Source organism: Peromyscus maniculatus, chromosome X, assembly GCF_049852395.1.
Source record: "Peromyscus maniculatus bairdii isolate BWxNUB_F1_BW_parent chromosome X, HU_Pman_BW_mat_3.1, whole genome shotgun sequence".
NCBI classification, from domain to species: Eukaryota; Metazoa; Chordata; class Mammalia; order Rodentia; family Cricetidae; genus Peromyscus; species Peromyscus maniculatus.
The window spans coordinates 50,517,092-50,535,407 of NC_134875.1; the positions used below are offsets into that span (position 1 = coordinate 50,517,092).

Here is an 18,316-nt window from a genome sequence, read left to right on the forward strand (position 1 = left end):
AGCTAGCAGGGAGCCCTCGTCTGCAGTGCCCAGCTAATCGAGACATGGAGGAGAGTTCTTTCTTGGGGAGGTTAGCTTTTGAAGGCAAAAAACACAAAATTCTTCAGGGAGGAGGGGGTTAGTACGGGTCCATCCTTGATTGGTCCAGTTTTCCTGAGTTTGGACTTTTATCTTATTTTTTGCTCTGTAAGGAGTTTTACAGCCCATCTCCAAAATCTGGTCATATTATCTCAGGGGAGGGGGGCGTCTCATGGTTAGTTACCACCAGACAGTCTGATTTTGTACTTTTAGAACTTCTGACTTCACCCTGTCTGGGAATGGGGAACTGACACGGTTCTGGCTATTTTAAGATGTCCCTTTCCTCATCTCTCTGGGCCTTAGGGGGAACTGGGGTGGGGGTGGGGGGGTCTCTCAAACCATGATCAGATTGATCTATTTTGAGGAATGCAAGAATAGTTAATATATAAAAATGAATAAATATTGCATAAATATAATCAGTGACAGAAATCACAAGATCATTTTAACACACTGTAAAAAGGCTACTGACAAACCTGAATGATCTAGATGATAAAAGCCCTGAGAAATTAGGAATAAAAGAAACATATCCCGCCGGGCAGTGGTGGCTCATGCCTTTGACTCCAGCACTCAGGTGGCAGAGGCAGGTGGATCTCTATGATTTTTTGAGACCAGCCTGGTCTACAGAGCGAGTTAAAAGACAGGCTCCAAAGCTACACAGGGAAACCCTGTCTCGAAATACCAAAAAGAAAGAAACAGCAAAAGAGAGGGAGAGAAACATATAATGTTAGGCTAAGAAAGGAAAAAATGGGAAAGCATTTCCTCTATGAAAAGGGTGTCTATTTTCTCCATTCTTACTCAATACATTACTTGAAATTTTATCCAGAGAATTTAAACAAGAGAAAAGAAATATTAGAAATTGTGGTGATATATTGTTTATAATCTAAGAAATAAAACTTGCCTGAAGATCAAAGGACAGAATAAACCACTAGATTAAACATAGATGTCAGGCAGTGTAGCAGGAATCTTAAAAAGTTCTTATTCTTAAAATCAAACCTGAGCCAGGTATTGGGGTGAGCACTGGATGATCAGAGAGACAGAACAAGCCACAGCTAACTTCACCTTCCCAACTTCTCAGCTGATCTTGTTTCCTCAGGAAGCCTCTGTGTCCTCATATCTGAATGGCTCTCAGCTGAACTATGCTGCTCAAAACCTAAAAGCTTAACCAGTCAAATGCTTAACCAGCCAAATTCTTATAGTTTCTGGTCCTCGCGTCTTATAAACCTTTCTGCTTTCTACCATCACTCCCTGGGATTAAAGGCTCACTTTCTGAGATTAAAGGTGTGAGTCACCATGCTTGGCTGCATCCTTGAACACATGGATCTCTGCCTCTTGAATGCTAGGATTAAAGGTGTGTGCTACCACTGCCTAACTACTATGTTTAATATTGTGGCTGTGCTGTCTCTGACCCTAAATAAGTTTATTAGGGTGCACAGTATTTTTGGGGAACACAATACCACCACAAGGCCGTGGTGGCACACACCTTTAATCATAGAACACAGGAGGCAGAGGCAGAGATCCATCAAGGCCACACTGGGCTACATGAGATTAATCTGGTCTAAAGGAGAAACAGAGCCATGCAATGGTGACACACACCTTTAATCCTAGCACTTAGGATATCACAACTTTAATCCCAGCACTAGGAAGGTTAAGACAGGAAATGATATGGCTGGATAGAGAAAGGAATATAAGGTGGGAGGAGACAGGAACTCTCTCTCTTTCAGGCTGAGGAGTTGGTGAGATAAGAGGTGGTAGCTGTGGTTGCTCTGCTTCTCTGATCTATCAGCTTTCACCCTGATATCTGGCTCCAGGTTTTCATTATAAGACCATTTAGCATTCATACAACAGAGGATACAAATAGGAAAGGAAAAAGTTAAATTATCCTTATTTCCAAGTAATATTATCCTATACTTAAAAGACCATTCTGGCAGTTAATATTATCAACTTGACTTGACTCAGAACCATACAGGAAACAAATTTCTGAGTATGTCTCTAAAGGAGCTTCTAGATCAGGTTACTAGAGATAGATACAACAGCTTATTGTGGGTGACATTCATTATTCCATGAACTGGAATTTTTAAAAAAGTGAGCTAAGAACTAACATTTATCTCTTTCTGTTTTCTTACTATGGATCAAGGTTACTGGCTGCTTCACTGTCCTGTCCCTATGTCCTTACCATGATGGGCTGGACCTTTGAGCCATAAGCCAAAATAAGCCCTTACTGTCTTAAGTTGCTTTGTTATTACAATAAGAAAAGTAAGTTTTATATACCTGAAGACTCCATTAAAATTACTGGATCTGATAATCAATTTTAGTCAGATAATACAAAAATTAGTAGCATTCCTAAATAATAGTGAACATACTGAGAAAGAAATCAAGAAGAGAATTTCATTCCAAATAATATCCAAAAAGGGGAAGGGTTTCTATCTAGGAACAAAGGTAACCAAGGAGTTGTTAAAAAGGTTAAAAAGCTGAAGAAATTGAAGGAGATACTAGAAGAAAGATTCCCTATGAACACTGATTGGCAGAACTAATACTATAAAAATGGCTAACTACCAAAGGTAATCTACAGAGTCAATGCAAGCCCCATTAAAAATTCCAGTTACATTTTTCACAGAAACAGAAAACACAATGGTAAGATTTATTATGGAAGCACAAAAGACCCCAAATAGACAAAACTATTTTGAGCAGAAAGAGCAATGCCAGAGGAATCATTGTACCCAATTTCAGACGATACTACAGAGCCATACTAGCAAAAGCAGAATGTTGCTAGCACCAAAACAGGCATGTAGACCAATGGAATAAAAATTAAGACACAATTAAATGCACATAACCACATGGTTTTCAACAAATACATCCAAACATATAATGGAGAAAAGGCAGTCTCAACAAATGGTACTGGGAAATCTGGATAGCCACATGTAGGAAAATGAAAATAAACAACTTATCTCTCATCCTGCATGAAAACTGATTCAAACCTGGATCAAGACCTTAAGACTTTGAAACTTTGAACTTTCTAGAAGAAAACAGGTGAAACACTTCAAGTTATAGGCATAGGCAAGGACTTTCTGAAGAGCATTCTAATAGCCCAGGACAAAAGAGCATGGACAAATAGTTTCACAAGAATTCAGAAAGCTTATGCAGAGCAAATGAAACAACACAGTAAAGAAAAGCAAGAAAATGTTTAACATCTATACATCTGATTGTGGTTAATGTATATAATATACAAAAATCTCAGAATGTCAGACACCAAAATTGGCATCCAATCAACAAATGGGCAAATGAATTGGACAGTTCTCAAAGTAATTACAAATAGGTATGAGAAAAATATTCACCATCTTTATCCATCAGCGAAATACAAATCACAGCTACACTGAGATACTAGAGAACATGGGGGCAATAACAAACACAAACTCAGTGCAAACAACTATAGAAATTAGCATAGAGGTTCCTCAAAACACTGAAGATAGAAATACCATCTGGCAGAGCTGATGCTGAAGTTAGTATACAGCAGAAATACCTGCACATCCATGTTTATTATGGCACTATTTACAATAGCTAAGTGTTGAAGTTACCCTAGATGTCCAACAAAAAAATGCATTATCTATCTATCTATCTATCTATCTATCTACCTAACTATATATATATATAGTGAGAGAGAGAGAGAGAGAGAGAGTTATATAATGAAGTTTTATTCATCCATAAAGAAAAACAAAATTGTAGGCTGAGGAGATGGCTCAGTGGATGAACTACTTGTTATACAAACATTAGAACTTAAATTCTGATCCCCAGCACCCATGGAAAAGGCCGAAGGTGGTAGCAGACCTCTGTAATCCCAGTGTTGAGGGCCTGAGACAGGGAAAAACCAGGGGCTCGATGGCCAGACAATGTTCACAAAATCACCAGTTCCAGGTTCAATGAATGATCATGTCAAGAAATTGAAGAAGATATTAGAAGATGGAAAGATCACCCATGTTCATGGATAGGCAGGATTAACATAGTAAAAATGGCAATCTTACCAAAAGCAATCTACAGATTCAATGCAATCTCCATTAAAATCCCAACATAATCCTTTACAGACCTCGAAAGAAAAATACTCAACTTCATATGGAAATATTAAAAACCCAGGATAGCTAAAACAATCCTGTACAAAAAATGAACTTCTGGAGGTTATCACCATCCCTGATTTCAAGCTCTACTACAGAGCTATGATAATAAAAACACCTTGGTATTGGTATAAAAACAGACATGTGGATCAATGAAATTGAATCGAAGACCCTGACATTAATCCACACAACTATGAACACCTGATTTTCAACAAAGAAGTCAAAATTATAAAATGAAATAAAAAAAGCATCTTAAACAAATGGTACTGGCATAATTAGATGTTGGCATGTAGAAGAAAGCAAATCAATCCATATCTATCACCCTGCACAAAACTCAAGTCCAAGTGGATCAAAGACCTCAACATAAGTCCAGATACACTGAACCTGACAGAAGAGAAAGTGGGAAATAATCTCAAATGCACTGGCACAGGAGACAATTTCCTAAACAGAACATTAATAGCACCAGTACTAAGATTAACTGTAGCTGTAGTTTTCCTGTGTCCCACCTGGCCCATGGTCAGGACAAATCTCTCTCACCTGCCAGTCCTGCAGCCGCTTGGACCCAAGTAAACACACAGGACTTACATTGCTTATAAACTGTATGGCTGTGGCAGGCTTCTTGCTAGCTATATATTACATCTTAAATTAATCCATTTCTATAAATCTATACCTTGCCATGTGGCTCGTGGCTTACCAGTGTCTGTACATCTTGCTTCTCGTGGCAGCAGCAGCTGGCAGCATCTCCTGACTCAGCCTTCCACTTCCCAGAATTCTCCTCTCTGCTTATCCCACCTATAATATTCTTCCTGCCTGGATACTGGCCTATCAGCATTTTATTTAGCAATCAATCAGAGCAACACATTCATAGCATACAGAAAGATATCCCCAGCAATTGACAATAAATAAACAGGACCTCATGAAACTGAAAAGTTTCTGTAAGGCAAAGGACACTGTCAATAGGACAAAATAGAAGCTTACAGAATGGGAACACATGTTCACGAACCCGATATCCAATAGAGGAACTCAAAACACAAACCAAATAATCCAATTAAAAAATGGGTTACAGATGTAAACAGAAATCTCAACAGAAGAATCTCAAATGGCTAATAAACACTTGAGATGTTCAACATCCTTAGCTGTCAGGGAAATGCAAATCAAAATTACTCAGATTACATTTTACACACAACAGAATGGCTAAGATCAAAAACACAAGTGACAGCTCATGTTGGAGAGGATGTGGAGCAAGGGGAACACTCCTCTATTGCTGGTGGGAATGCAAACTTGTACTGCCACTTTGGAAGTCAGTGTGGCTGTTTCTCAGAAAATTGGGAATCAACCTATCACAAGACCCAGCCATACCACTCTTGGGCATATACCCAAAGGATGCTGAAGCATAACACAAGGACACTTGCTCAACTATGTTCATACCAGCTTTATTTGTAATAGCCAGAACCAGGAAACAACCTGGATGCCCCTCAGCCAAGAAATGGATAAAGAAAATGTGGTACATTTAAACAATGGAGTATTACTCAGCTATGAAAAACAAGGACAGGGTCTCCCTAAGAAGGGGAAATAGAAAACATTTCTTGAGTGGACTGAGGGTGGGTAGGGATGGGAACATGAGCAATCAGGTTGGAGAAGCAGAGGGTGAGAATACTGAAAGAGACTACTAGAAAAGGGGGGGGGGCATTTCAGGTAAAAAACATGGCACAAGGAAATCTCCCAGGAATCTACAAGGAAGACACCAGCTTACACTCCTAGAAATAGAAGATGCCAACCATGAATTGTCTATCTCCTGTGACCAGATTGATGCCTGCCTAGGCCAATTGTCGTCAGAGAGGATATATCCAGCAACTGATGGAAATAGATAGATGCAGACTCATAACCAAACATTAAACAGAGCTCAGGGAATCCTGCAGAAGAGGAGGAGAAAATATTGTAGGAACCAGAGGGGTCAAGGACACCATAAGAAAACTTACAGAATCAACTAACCTGGACTCAGAAGGGCTCACAGAGACTGAACTGTCAACCAGGGAGCCTGCATGGGAGTGATCTAGGCACTCTGCATATATGTGACAGTTGTGTAGCTTGGTCCTCTTGTGGGACTCCTAACAGTGGGAACAGGGGCTGTCTCAGACTCTTTTACTGGCTTTTGGGACCCTACTCCTCATACTGGGTTGACTTGCCCAGCCTTAATACATGGGGAGGTAATAAGATAAAGGTCAATTATTGAATCTACTTTTTAAAAGGAACTACTTGATTTAAATAGGATAAGTAATGAAAATTTTTGTCTGAGTTTATCAAATGTCACTGGACTGGACATTGTTAACATATATAATGGAGCTTTTTCTCTGAATCTATGAAATGTTAATGGAAGAGACATCGTTAATGTAATTCTTGACTACATATATTGTATATACTTATTGGATATAGGTCTTCTTGTATTAGTTATAACCTTTTTGAAATTTTAGACAAAAAAGGGAAATGTGGTGATATTATGTTCCCCAAAATATTGTGCACCCTAATAAACTTATCTGGGGTCAGAGAACAGAACAGCCACTAGATAGACAAAGAGGCCAGAAAATGGTGGCACATACCTTTAATCCCAGCACTAGGGAGGCAGAGCCAGGTGTATGTCTGTGAGTTTGATACCAGTCTGGTCTACAGGGGAAGTTCCAGGACAACCAAGGCTACACTGAGAACTGAGAAACCATATCTTGAAAAACAAGAGAAAACAAAACAAAAATCTCAGAGGCTTCCAGTCTGAGGAAACAGGATCAGCTGAGGAACTGGTGAGGTGAGGTGGCTGTGGCCTGTTCTGCTTCTCTGATCTTCCGGCATTGACCCCAGTACCTGGCTCCAGGTTTGTTTTTATTAATAAGACCTGCTAAGATTCGTGCTACAGGGAGGTGCTTAGTCTTACTGCAAATTGATATGTCATGTTTTGTTGATATACATGAAAGACATGATCTTTACTAAACAGAAATGTTGGAGGAGTGGATTTGGGGGTGGGAACAGAGTCGGGGTGGAGTGGGGGACTGAGAGAGGAAGTGAGAGAGGAGTGGGGGACTGAGAGAGGGAGGGGAAACTGGTCAGGATGTAAATTAAATAAATTTATTTTTAAAATATAGAAAAAAATTTTAAAGAAAAATATTTCTCTGAAAGAGGACACTGCATTTACTGAAATCTGTACATAAATTAATAGTATTCCATTAAAATATGCTATGCAAAAAAGACCATGTCAAAAAAAAGGTAGGCATGGGAAAACAAACCTGTGGGTAAGGATCTCTGCTACTAAGCATGATGACCTGGGTTTGATACCCAAAACCCACATCCTGCAAGTTGTCCTCCGACTTCTACATATGCACTGTAACACATGTGTATGAATAAATAAATGTAATAAAAAATAAGGTAGAAATGTGATTGCAAAAAGTATCACAACACTAACCTCTGGATTCCAAATGCAACTGCACAGGCAAGCATACATATATACATATACATATACATATACATATACATATACATATACATATACATATACATATACATATACATATACATATACACACCACACACACAAAATAATTAAAAAAGGAAAAAAAATCTTGTCAGTTGTAAGAAAATAGATGAAACTGGTCATGTTAAGGAAATGAGCCACAATCAGAAAGACAAATGAAAGTTTTTTTCTTATGTGAATCAATCTCTCTCACTCTCTCCAGTGTGTGTGTGTGTGTGTGTGTGTGTGTGTGTGTGTGTGTGTGTGTATTATGATATAATACAATGTATCATATATATGACAAAGTAAGAAGAGGACTATTTGAGAAGGGGACCAGTAAGCTAAGAGGGACAAGAGAGGATAATGGGGGCATGGCTATGAGCAAAGGAGACAATATACACTTTTGAAAATGTCATAATAAAACCCACCATTTCACATAATGAATATATGTTGATAATAATCATTAAAAGAATATTTACAATTATCTGATGATATCAGGAAAATTATCTTTTTTTTCTATTTGGGGAAATATGTAGTACATCTTAACATAAACTTAAAAAACCTTGTGTGACTGTGGACAAGTGTTTGCCATGGCTGTGTCTGTCTGTAGGTTAGAGTGTAACCTTAGGTATTCCTCCTTGAGACTGCATCTCTTGATTTTTTTTTTTTTGTGTGTGTGTGTGTGTGTGTGTGTGTGTGTGTGTGTGTCTGTGTGTGTGTGTCTGTGTGTCTGTGTTTTTGTCTGAGACAGGGTTTCTCTGTGTAGCCCTGGTTGTCCTGAAACTCACTCTGTAGATGAGGCTGGCCTGGAACTCACAGAGATCTACCCGCCTCTGCCTCCAAAGTGCTGCAATCTAAGGCGTGGACCACCATCACTGACTACATCTTTTGTTTTGCTGTTGACAAAGCCAGGCTAGCTGACTTCTGAGCAAGCTGATGCTGCCTGACTTCTACTCTCCAGAGTACTGGGATTAGAGATAGTACCCATCATACCTGGCTTTGTGTAGATTCTGAGGATTCAAAACTCTGATCCTCAATCTGTGTGGCAACTGCTATTACCCACTGACCCATGTCTCCAGTCTCTAAACATTCTTTTTATAACAACAAAAATACCTTTTTAGAAAATGCTCTAGTCATGCTTGGTAGTGAACACATTTAATCCTAGCACTTCAGAGACAGAGGCAAAGGCAGGGTGATCTGTGAATTCGAGGTCAGCCTGGTCTACATAGAGAATTTTAGGCCAACCAGGTGAGACCTTGTCACAGAAATAAAAACAAAACCTTACAAACAAAAAATTCGGACTAAAACAAGATCAGAAGATGGCGGAGACAAGCAGACGCAGGTAGGCTTGTGGCAGCAGCCCGCGGAGGTGGGCGGGCCCGGCGGCAATAGCCGACAGGGACATTTAGACCCGGTGGCAGCTGGCGGAGACATTCAGGCCCAGCGGCGGCCCACAGAGGTGGACAGGCCCTGTGGCGGAGATAAGTAGACGGAGGTGCACAGCCCGGCGCCGGTGGCCGACAGAGACATTCAGGCCCGGCAGCGGCCCACAGAAATAGACAGGCCACGTGGCGGAGACAGGCGGAGGCAGGTCAGCAACCTGCGGAGGTGGACGGGCCAGGTGGCAGCGGCCGACAGGGACATACAGGCCCAGCGGCGACCGGCGGAGACATACAGGCCCCGTGGCAGCCGGCAGAGATATACAGGCCCGTTGGAGGCCCGCAGAGGTGGACAGACCCAGCGGCAGCTGACAGGGACATACAGGCCCAGCAGCGGAGACAAGTGGACGCAGGTGGGCCTGTGGTGGCGAGCCACAGGGGTGGACAGGCCCGGGGACAGAGAGGGGCGGACGCAGCTTGGAACAGGGACGCCCCTAGCCCCAACACCTGGGGAAGAGGCTATCTCCGTGGGTCGGAACCAGGGCGAGTCTGGACACTCTGTCTGGGGACAACCCAGGGCGCAACTGCTGATCCTGTGAAACCCAACAACTTGGAGGTGTTGGTGAGACTACCCTGCTCAGCTGAAACCCATCTGGGAGAGGATTCAGATGCCTACAGTTTGAAGTCTGAAGAAACAAGATCAGCTGAGGAGTTGACAAATGAACAAAACGTGACCTGGGAACACAGAAGAAGGCGCTACCCAGCCACTAAACCAGATCACCAGAATCATAACTATATAATTCACCGACTGAAATCAGCTGTCCCTGAAGAAACAGCCCAATAGCACCAATTTAACCAAGAACCCCTACTAAACCAAGACTAAAAATTAGAACAAGAGAGGCACTCTCAGACACAGACACCACCTGCACCGCACAGAGGAAAAGATGAGTAGACGCCAGTGCAAAAATACAGGCAACAACATAAAGACCTATATGGCAACATCAGAACCTAGTGATTCTACACCTGCGAGACCTAAACATACCATGACAGAAGAAACAGAAGAAATCAACCCTAAAAATGACTTTAAGAAGATGATAGAGGCCCTTAAAGAAGAAATAAAACATTCCCTCAATGAGGAAATAAAAACTTTCCTTAAAGAGGAAATGAAAAACTGCCTTAAAGAGGAAATAAAAACTTTCCTTAAAGAGGAAATGAAAAACTCTCTTAAAGAGGAAATAAAAACTTCCCTTAAAGAGGAAATGAAAAACTCCATTAAAGAGGAAATTAAAAACTCCCTTAAAGAAATGGAAGAAAAAACGAACAAAAAATGGGAAGAAATCAAATCAAGCCAAGAAAAAGCAATTAAACAGATGAAAGAAACATTCCAAGATCTGAAAAATGAATTTGAGACAATAAAGAAAACACATGCTGAGGGAATGCTGGAAATAGAAAACCTGACTAAACGAACAGGAACTACAGAAACAAGCATAACCAACCGATTGCAAGAGATGGAACAGAGAATCTCTGACACTGAAGACACGATAGAGAAAATAGATTCGTCAGTCAAAGAAAATACTAAAGACAAAAAAGTCGTAACACAAAACGTCCAGGAAATTTGGGACACCATGAAAAGACCAAACCTAAGAATAATAGGGATAGAAGAAGGAGAAGAATACCAACTCAAAGGCACAGAAAATATATTCAACAAAATCATAGAAGAAAACTTTCCTAACCTAAAGAAAGAAATACCTATGAAGATACAAGAAGCTTATAGAACACCGAATAGGCTGGATCCAAAAAAAAAGTCCCCTCGCCACATAATAATCAAAACACTAAACACACAGAACAAAGAAAAAATATTAAGAGCCGCAAAGGAAAAAGACCAAGTAACATATAAAGGTAAACCCATCAGAATAACACCAGACTACTCAATAGAGACTATGAAAGCTATAAGATCATGGACAAATCTCATGCAGACACTAAGAGACCACGGATGCCAACCCAGACTATTATACCCAGCAAAACTCTTAATCACCATAGGCGGAGTAAACAAAATATTCCAGGATAAAACCAGATTTAATCAATACCTGTCTACAAACCCAGCCCTACAGAAAGCACTAGAAAGGAAAAATTCAACCCAAAGAAGCTAAACACATCCATGAAAAATCAAGCAATAGATAATCCCACACCAACATACACCACAGAAGGACAACACAACACAACCACAAAAAATAACAGGAATTAACAATCACTGGTCATTAATATCCATCAATATCAATAGTCTCAACTCACCTATACCTGGCAATCTCTGAGCAGGCTTCAGATTTTGACAGTTGATGAAAGATACGACAAGCATTAATGTGTGGGTGAAAAGCTTGGTGAAATTCTGAGTGAAGTTTTAGTTAAAGTTGGTTGAACTTGGGATTGACTGGGAGGCCAAAGATTTAAAAAGCAGAAGATTCTCTCAAGACACAAGTTGTGTGATAATAGTGTGTTTTTTGTGTGTGAATGACAATTTGTAAATGTTGAATTCTAGGCTTCGACAATCATTGTCAGTGCAGATCAAGCTGATGTTGAGAAAGATGCATCACAAGCACAGGCTGGAGGCTGGGGGCTAGATGGTTTTGAGGAAGAGGTCTTGGTGGACTCTTTCATGGAGCAAAGGGAAGCAATGCCTTCTGGGAAATGAGCTAAGTTTTAATCTAGTCTTTAAGATTAGAAGCGAAAACAAAAATATTAAGGAAAGGAAAACCTAATTGATCTTTGAAGTATTGTTATGTGGAATTGAGTGGGACTTTTGAGGCTTTTCTTCCAGAGAACAGGGACTTGATTGTCAGGCCTATGTTAGGCCTAAACCTTGGTGCCATGTAGTTGTACTTAAATCATTTCAATGGAAAGTGTCTTAGTGATTGGAACTTCTAGTGCAGTTTGGAGTTCTTCCATTTGAAAAATGTGATATTTGCATGGGATTGTTTGAATTTTGTTTTCTAGTCCCTCCCCATCACCACCCTCATAGTCTGAAGGCAGATTTTTCTTTCGATAAAGGAACAAAAAAAGTGAACATCTTGTTTGTTAATGGGTATCTAGTAGCTAGTGGTAAACTTGAAATGGTAGAATTCTTTAAAGCCTAATTCTAGGTAGCCTTAAGAAAATGTATCTTAATTATTTTTGAACCTGTATTCACCTTGTTTTTTTCAAACATCTTAAGTTATATTTTCTTTTTCAGAGCTGCTTCTTATTTGGGGCTACTTTTTTTTTTTTTTAATTGAGGCGTAATTCATAAAAGGGTATATTGTTTTGATGAGACTTTTTACAACTGTGGCTGGATGTCTTTCTTTAGTCTTCCAAGAAGGGCCATTTTACTTTTTTAGAGTTACTTTTTAAAGTCATGAGATCAACAACTTGGACTACTATGCATGTAAGTGCTAATGCAAATTAAAGCCCAAGTTGACCTCCAGCAGCAGTTCATTCTATGTTGACAGTGAGAGAACACTTTGCCTGTTAGGATACTGTTACTCATGGACTGAAATGCTGAAGAAACCCCTCCCCCTATTTTGTTTTTTGCAAAAATCAAGGTATATTCTAGGGTTTCCTGGTTGACAGATAAACTGAGATGATAGTTTTAGTTCAGAATTGATCTGAAGGTAGATTTACAGTCTACGTGTACAGCTGGCTAAGTGAGATCGCTTTCACAGTTCTGCATGTATCCCATCGGCTCCCCATTAGTCACTGAACTCTTAAAACTGGTATTGTAACATTACCACAATGTTTTGCGCCAATTTTATAAACTTTACAGTGCAATATGTGTTCCTTTTCTGAGGCAAACCAAAGGTATATTTCTCAAGGTTCTGCTTCTATCAGCAGCGTTGATGGAGGATTTTTTATACATTTGTAATAGATAGAAATAAACCAGAAAAAAAAAAGAAGAAAAAAAAGTGGTGGAGGAAAAGGTGAACACTGCAAGAATACTCAAAAGGGCTGAGAGTTGCAAACGCCAAGATTGGCTTTGCATAGTAAATGGAATAGAACAGCTCTGAACTATAGCTTACTTTTCCTGGTTTGGTCTGACAGAATGATTGAATGCTTTTATACAAAAATCAGAGCCTTAAAAACAAGGATTTGGTGAGATTGTAAAATGGTGTGCCACTTTGGCAAAACAGTTTGGTGGTTGGTCAAAATGCAAAACATTGTTACTCTGTTACTCAACAATTCTACCCTTAGGAATATATCCTCAAACTACTGAAAATGTGCACCTATGAAACATGTACATGAAGGTTTACAGCAGTGTGTTGCTAATAGTAAAAAAGTTAAAACAACTCAAATAGCTATCAAATACTGGAGAGAAATAAAATGTGGCTTATTCACACAATAGAATATTATTAAGACAAAAATGAATGAGAAACTGACAGATTAAATGACTTTGGTGAACCTTCATAATTTCATTTGTAGATCTTTCCATTTCTAATTTATAAATACATTTGGGGTTATAAATTATAAATGTACTGCCTCCTGTCAACATTGTATACTTCTATTTGATGATTTCTGTGTCAAACATTATATGGAAATGTTTCCTAGTATTTTCTGTATTAACTGTGAATGAATAGAACAAAATAAATTGCCTGTGATGGAAAAATTAAATAAATAAATAAATAAATAAATAAATAAATAAATAAATAAATAAATAAATTAATTCGATATTCCTATTGGAAATATTCCAAAGAAAATTACTACTAAAATGCCATATAATATTCCAGATTTTTGTTTGTTTTTTGTACTTGTTTTTAAGACAGAGACTCTCTGCATAGACCCAGATGTCCTGGAACTCTGTAGATCAGGCTGGCCTCGAACTCAAGAGAACCACCTGCCTCTGCCTCCCAAGTGCTGAAATCAAAGGCCTTTGCCACCACTGCCTGGTTAATGCTAGAGGTTTTTTAATACATACAAACCTCTTTTCTTTATAACAAATGAAACCAGAGATAATTTTTTAAAGTTAAAAAGAAATCCACTCTCCCCTAACTGCCCCTCTGAGACCACCTCCCTTAAATGACAAATGTTAAAAGTATGGCATTTATACTCTCCCATCTCAGGTCTCTTTTTATATAGAAATATGCAAAAAAGGATATATGTATATTCTTACTTTATACATTTCACAAAAACAGAATCAGAGTGGAGACTAATGGCATATACCTTTAATGTCAGCACTTAGGAGTCAGACACAGATGTATCTCTGTAAGTTCAAGGCCAGTATGGTCTACATAATGAGTTTCTGTTAAAAAAAAAAAAAGGAATCATGGAAAAACACCCTGAAACTGTACATGTACTTTTGTCATTTGGTCCTTGACATAGGCCCAGAAAGAGAAACTAAAATTCAGTTAAGAAGGTCATATAAGAAATGGCAAAATGGGCCAGGCGGTGGTGGCGCAAGCCTTTAATCCCAGCACTCGGGAGGCAGAGCCAGGCGGATCTCTGTGAGTTCGAGGCCAGCCTGGTCTACAAAGCGAGATCCGGGAAGGGCACCAAAACAACACAGAGAAACCCTGTCTTGAAAAAAAATGGCAAAACAGGATTTAGCCTGTGATTTGCTTTCTGAGGTATAAACCTCAGAAAGTCACTGAGCATTTTTTTTTGCAATGTTTAAGATTTATTTATGTTTATGAGTGTTTCATCTGCATGTACGTTTGCACACCAAAAGAAGGTACCGGATCCCAAGGAACTATAGTTATAAGTTGTGAGTCACCATGTGGTGCTGTGCTCTTAATGGATGGGTCATCTCTCCAGGCCCCTCACTGAGCATTTTAACAGACATTATCAGGTACTTCTGATAACGAGATAGGAGGGATTCCTGCATAATCTCAGAGAGCTTCAGTAGTGAACGGAAGAAATGAAAGGGGCCTGATTATGAAGTGCCATATGAGGTGATGCTTGAAAAGGCACTGGCGGCAGGTGGAGCTTGGAGGTGCTTCATTTGGGGGAAAGAAATGACCACAAATTATCAGAGTGGACTATGGCTGATGGAGCTATGGCCAGACTATACTCTCTTGCTTTAGTTGTGTCAGGAAAACCCTATGTTTCCAATTCTGGAACATTCCATACCTTAGAGCGGGCTTTTCAAACACGGGACAAACTATTGCATTGGGGGGGCTTACAAGTTTTGAAACTTGCTTTATTTATTTATTTATTTATTTATTTATAGATTTTTTTTTATGTTTTAGTCCTATTTCTTTCTGATTTCAAAGGGTGTCAATCCTACCAGCAGTTGGTTCCCATTTTTTCTTTGGGCAAGCGTGAGGGCGCTACCTCATCTCCCCCTGCCAGTCCTGGAAATTGGAACAGTCCAAGAGCAAAACTCGCGAGATTTCCAAACGAGACTTGGTCCTCACGAGTCTTTTTCTCTAGAGCCGGCTACGTGCAGAGAGAGGACTGCTATTTGGCTTGTTCTGCCTCTGTCCCCTTTGGTGGACAGGCTGGTTTTGTGGCAGGTGTGCTGGACTTGTACCTCTGCTGGCCACTCGCGGGAGAGGTGAGTCCTGGTGGGGGAGTGTGTCCTAGGGAAATAAAAAGACTTCCAAGCAGTTACTTTTAGATAAATGTGGCTGGCGAGCCACTGGGCGAGGGAGAGCTAAGGACCTTATATAGGGAGACTTAAGGGGCAAGGTTGTGCTAACAAAGACCTACAACAGATTGTTCTGTTCTTACAGGGTCAGCAAAGCTCCTAAGACACTCAGCAATCATGAATCCCAACGATCCCTCTAGTGGGTTCCGGCACGGCAAAGTGTTAATGTTCATCAATGAGCAAATGTCCAAGCACACAAAAGGCCCCGAGTTCTACTTTGAGAACCTGGCCCTGTCCTGGGAGGAGGTGGAAGAAAAGCTCAGAATCCTCCTGGAGGATGGCGAGATGCCTAGCCAGGCTCGGGAAGCCTGTGCCTGGGGCAGCCTGGCCTTGGGTGTTCGCTTTGCTTGGAGGCAAGGCCACTTGCAGGGGCGCAGAGTGCAATGGCTTCACGACTTTGCCACCCTGCACAGGTCAGCGGCACATGCCTTGGCATCAGACCTGAAGAAGCTCACAGACCAGCGAGAGATTGAACGCAAGGAGGCAGCCTTCCAACTTCAGCTGGCCCACACCAAACTGGCAGAGGTGCAGAGAGAGCGAGACCTGCTGAGACTGAAGCTACTACACGCGGTAAGATTACCTCCTTATCCAGTCTTATCCCCACCCTATGCCACCCCTATGACCATAACCCACTCCCAGAATATGTTTCAACTCTGCCCACTTGTCTCCAGGAGCTGAGGGCCTTTCCAGTTGCAGAGATGCCAGTCGTGACTAGAGCCCCTGCTACTGCTCAAGGAGCAAAGACAGAGACACCAAATGCAGACAAGAAAGAAGAGGTGACAGCTAGTGATAAAGCAGTTCGTGAACCAGAAAAGGAGATGGAAGGGGCTACAGCCATGGCTGCTTCTGGGGAGCTGGCAGGCACAGGAGAGCTGGAAGGAATCACCCGGGATCATTTTGGAGCGGTGGAGTGGAAAAATTATCCCTTGGGCTTGAAGGAGGAGGGAGAAGAGGGGAAAAAGGGAGAGGACAGGGAAGGGGAAGACAAGTCTATGGAAATACCTACATGTTCTGACTCTGAGCCCTTAGATCTCAGCAGGTCCACAGGCTCCCCACAACCTGTCACAATCCAACTCCCTGACTCATTCACATACTCATATGAAAGCCCCTTCCCAGTCACACCCACCCCATCCCCGCCACTAAGCATTGTCACAGAGCCTCAGATGCCTCCCTATTTCATGGCCACTGATATGAATATGTCTGACACTGAGGGCCCGACAGTATACCTCCAAGAACTCCCGAAAGATAGTCAAGATAGCCAGCTACAGAGAAATATGGCACTTCACAGGCCTGGGGATTGGGATTGCCCTTGGTGTAAAACTGTGAATCTTTCAGAGAAGGAAAACTGCTTCCGCTGTGGGAAGCTAAGCTGGCTGCAAAGCCCTCAGTGAGTTCAGAAATGTGATACAGAGTAGAAATTTCCCATAGGGAAATCAATTTCCAGAGGTGGGAAAAGTAGAATGGGAGGGGTTTCATGGGAATGGAGAGGGGAAAACGGGATGAGTACAGATGGTGTGGGAGGGAAAAGTTTTGATTTCTTTTGTGTTCCAGATAATTAGCATTCAACACCTCAGAACTGCTTCACCTTTGTGTTTGTGTGTGTTTATGTATATGTGTGTATACTAGAACATTCTCATATCAAACCATTTTTCTTTTATATCTTGATTTTTGTTTCTATAAAAACAAACAAACAAACAAAAAAACAAAAACAAGGTCTCATCTAGCCCAGACTGGCCTCAAACTTACTATGTAGCCAAGGATGACTGACTCCACTTCTTAAGTGTTGAGATTATAAGTGTGTATTACCATGCCTGGCTCAGAAATGTAGTTTCAAAACAGCGCACCATTAAAGAACATAATGGAATTAGCAGGGGAATTGAAGAAGCGGAGAGCACGCAGTGAGGATTCCTTTATCCCAAGTCTCCAGGAATGAACTGGGTAGGATGCCTATGTTCTGAGGGAATTCTATTACCAGAAACAGGTCAAGCCTCAGCTAGTTGTTCCCAGGGATGAACTGGATAGGAGGCTCACATTCTGAGAGAGAAATAATACAAGAAATAAAGCCATCAAATGAAGCTGGAGATGGGTTAACCTCGGATTTATGCGTGACTCAAATTAACTTGGCAGAGATTTGCCACCCCTATGAGAATTATGAAAGAGTATGGAGGATGCCAGCACCAGATGCAAGCAAGGAATTCTGTGATTGTACAGCCTTTTACCAGAACTCTTCCCTAGTTCTCAGTGGGCAGAACCATGGACAGATCTGAACAGGAAACTCCACTGCTCCAAGGTGAGTGAGCAACTGATAGTACACAGAGGGTTTGACGGTCTATATCAGCCAAAGCACAGTGCTAACTGGTGGGATTCTTCCTTCCAACTCAGCAGTGCACTAATAGAAGGAGAATGTGGATTTAAAAAGCTCTCAGTATATTCAGAAATGTAAAATACAACAGAGCTTCATCCCAGGAGTAGTGGAGGAAGGAAGAAGTGGGAAGAGTAAGGAGTAGGAGGGAGATCAGTCTGCTTCTCCCCCTCTGTGGCTGTAAAATATGTTGAAAGGAACTATATATGTGTTCTAGTCCTCAGGTAGAAGAAGGACTGTACCTGGACCAGACTGAGACACAACTGGAAGAATCCTGACCAACCT

General features: G+C 40.9%; 1 protein-coding gene and 1 long non-coding RNA gene across 2 annotated transcripts in view; one reads left to right on the top strand and one right to left on the bottom strand.

The window, feature by feature from the left end:
- Positions 1-18,316, bottom strand: part of LOC143271025 (uncharacterized) — a 74,801-nt gene that overhangs the window by 22,046 nt on the left and 34,439 nt on the right. The gene's annotated exons all lie outside the window — the stretch shown is intronic.
- On the top strand, positions 15,331-17,352 carry Tex13b (testis expressed 13B). The gene is made up of 3 exons (XM_042269231.2): positions 15,331-15,576; positions 15,755-16,239; positions 16,341-17,352. Exons 2-3 carry the CDS (start codon positions 15,787-15,789, stop codon positions 17,058-17,060), a joined length of 1,173 nt encoding a protein of 390 aa, XP_042125165.1. The 5' UTR covers positions 15,331-15,576; positions 15,755-15,786; the 3' UTR covers positions 17,061-17,352.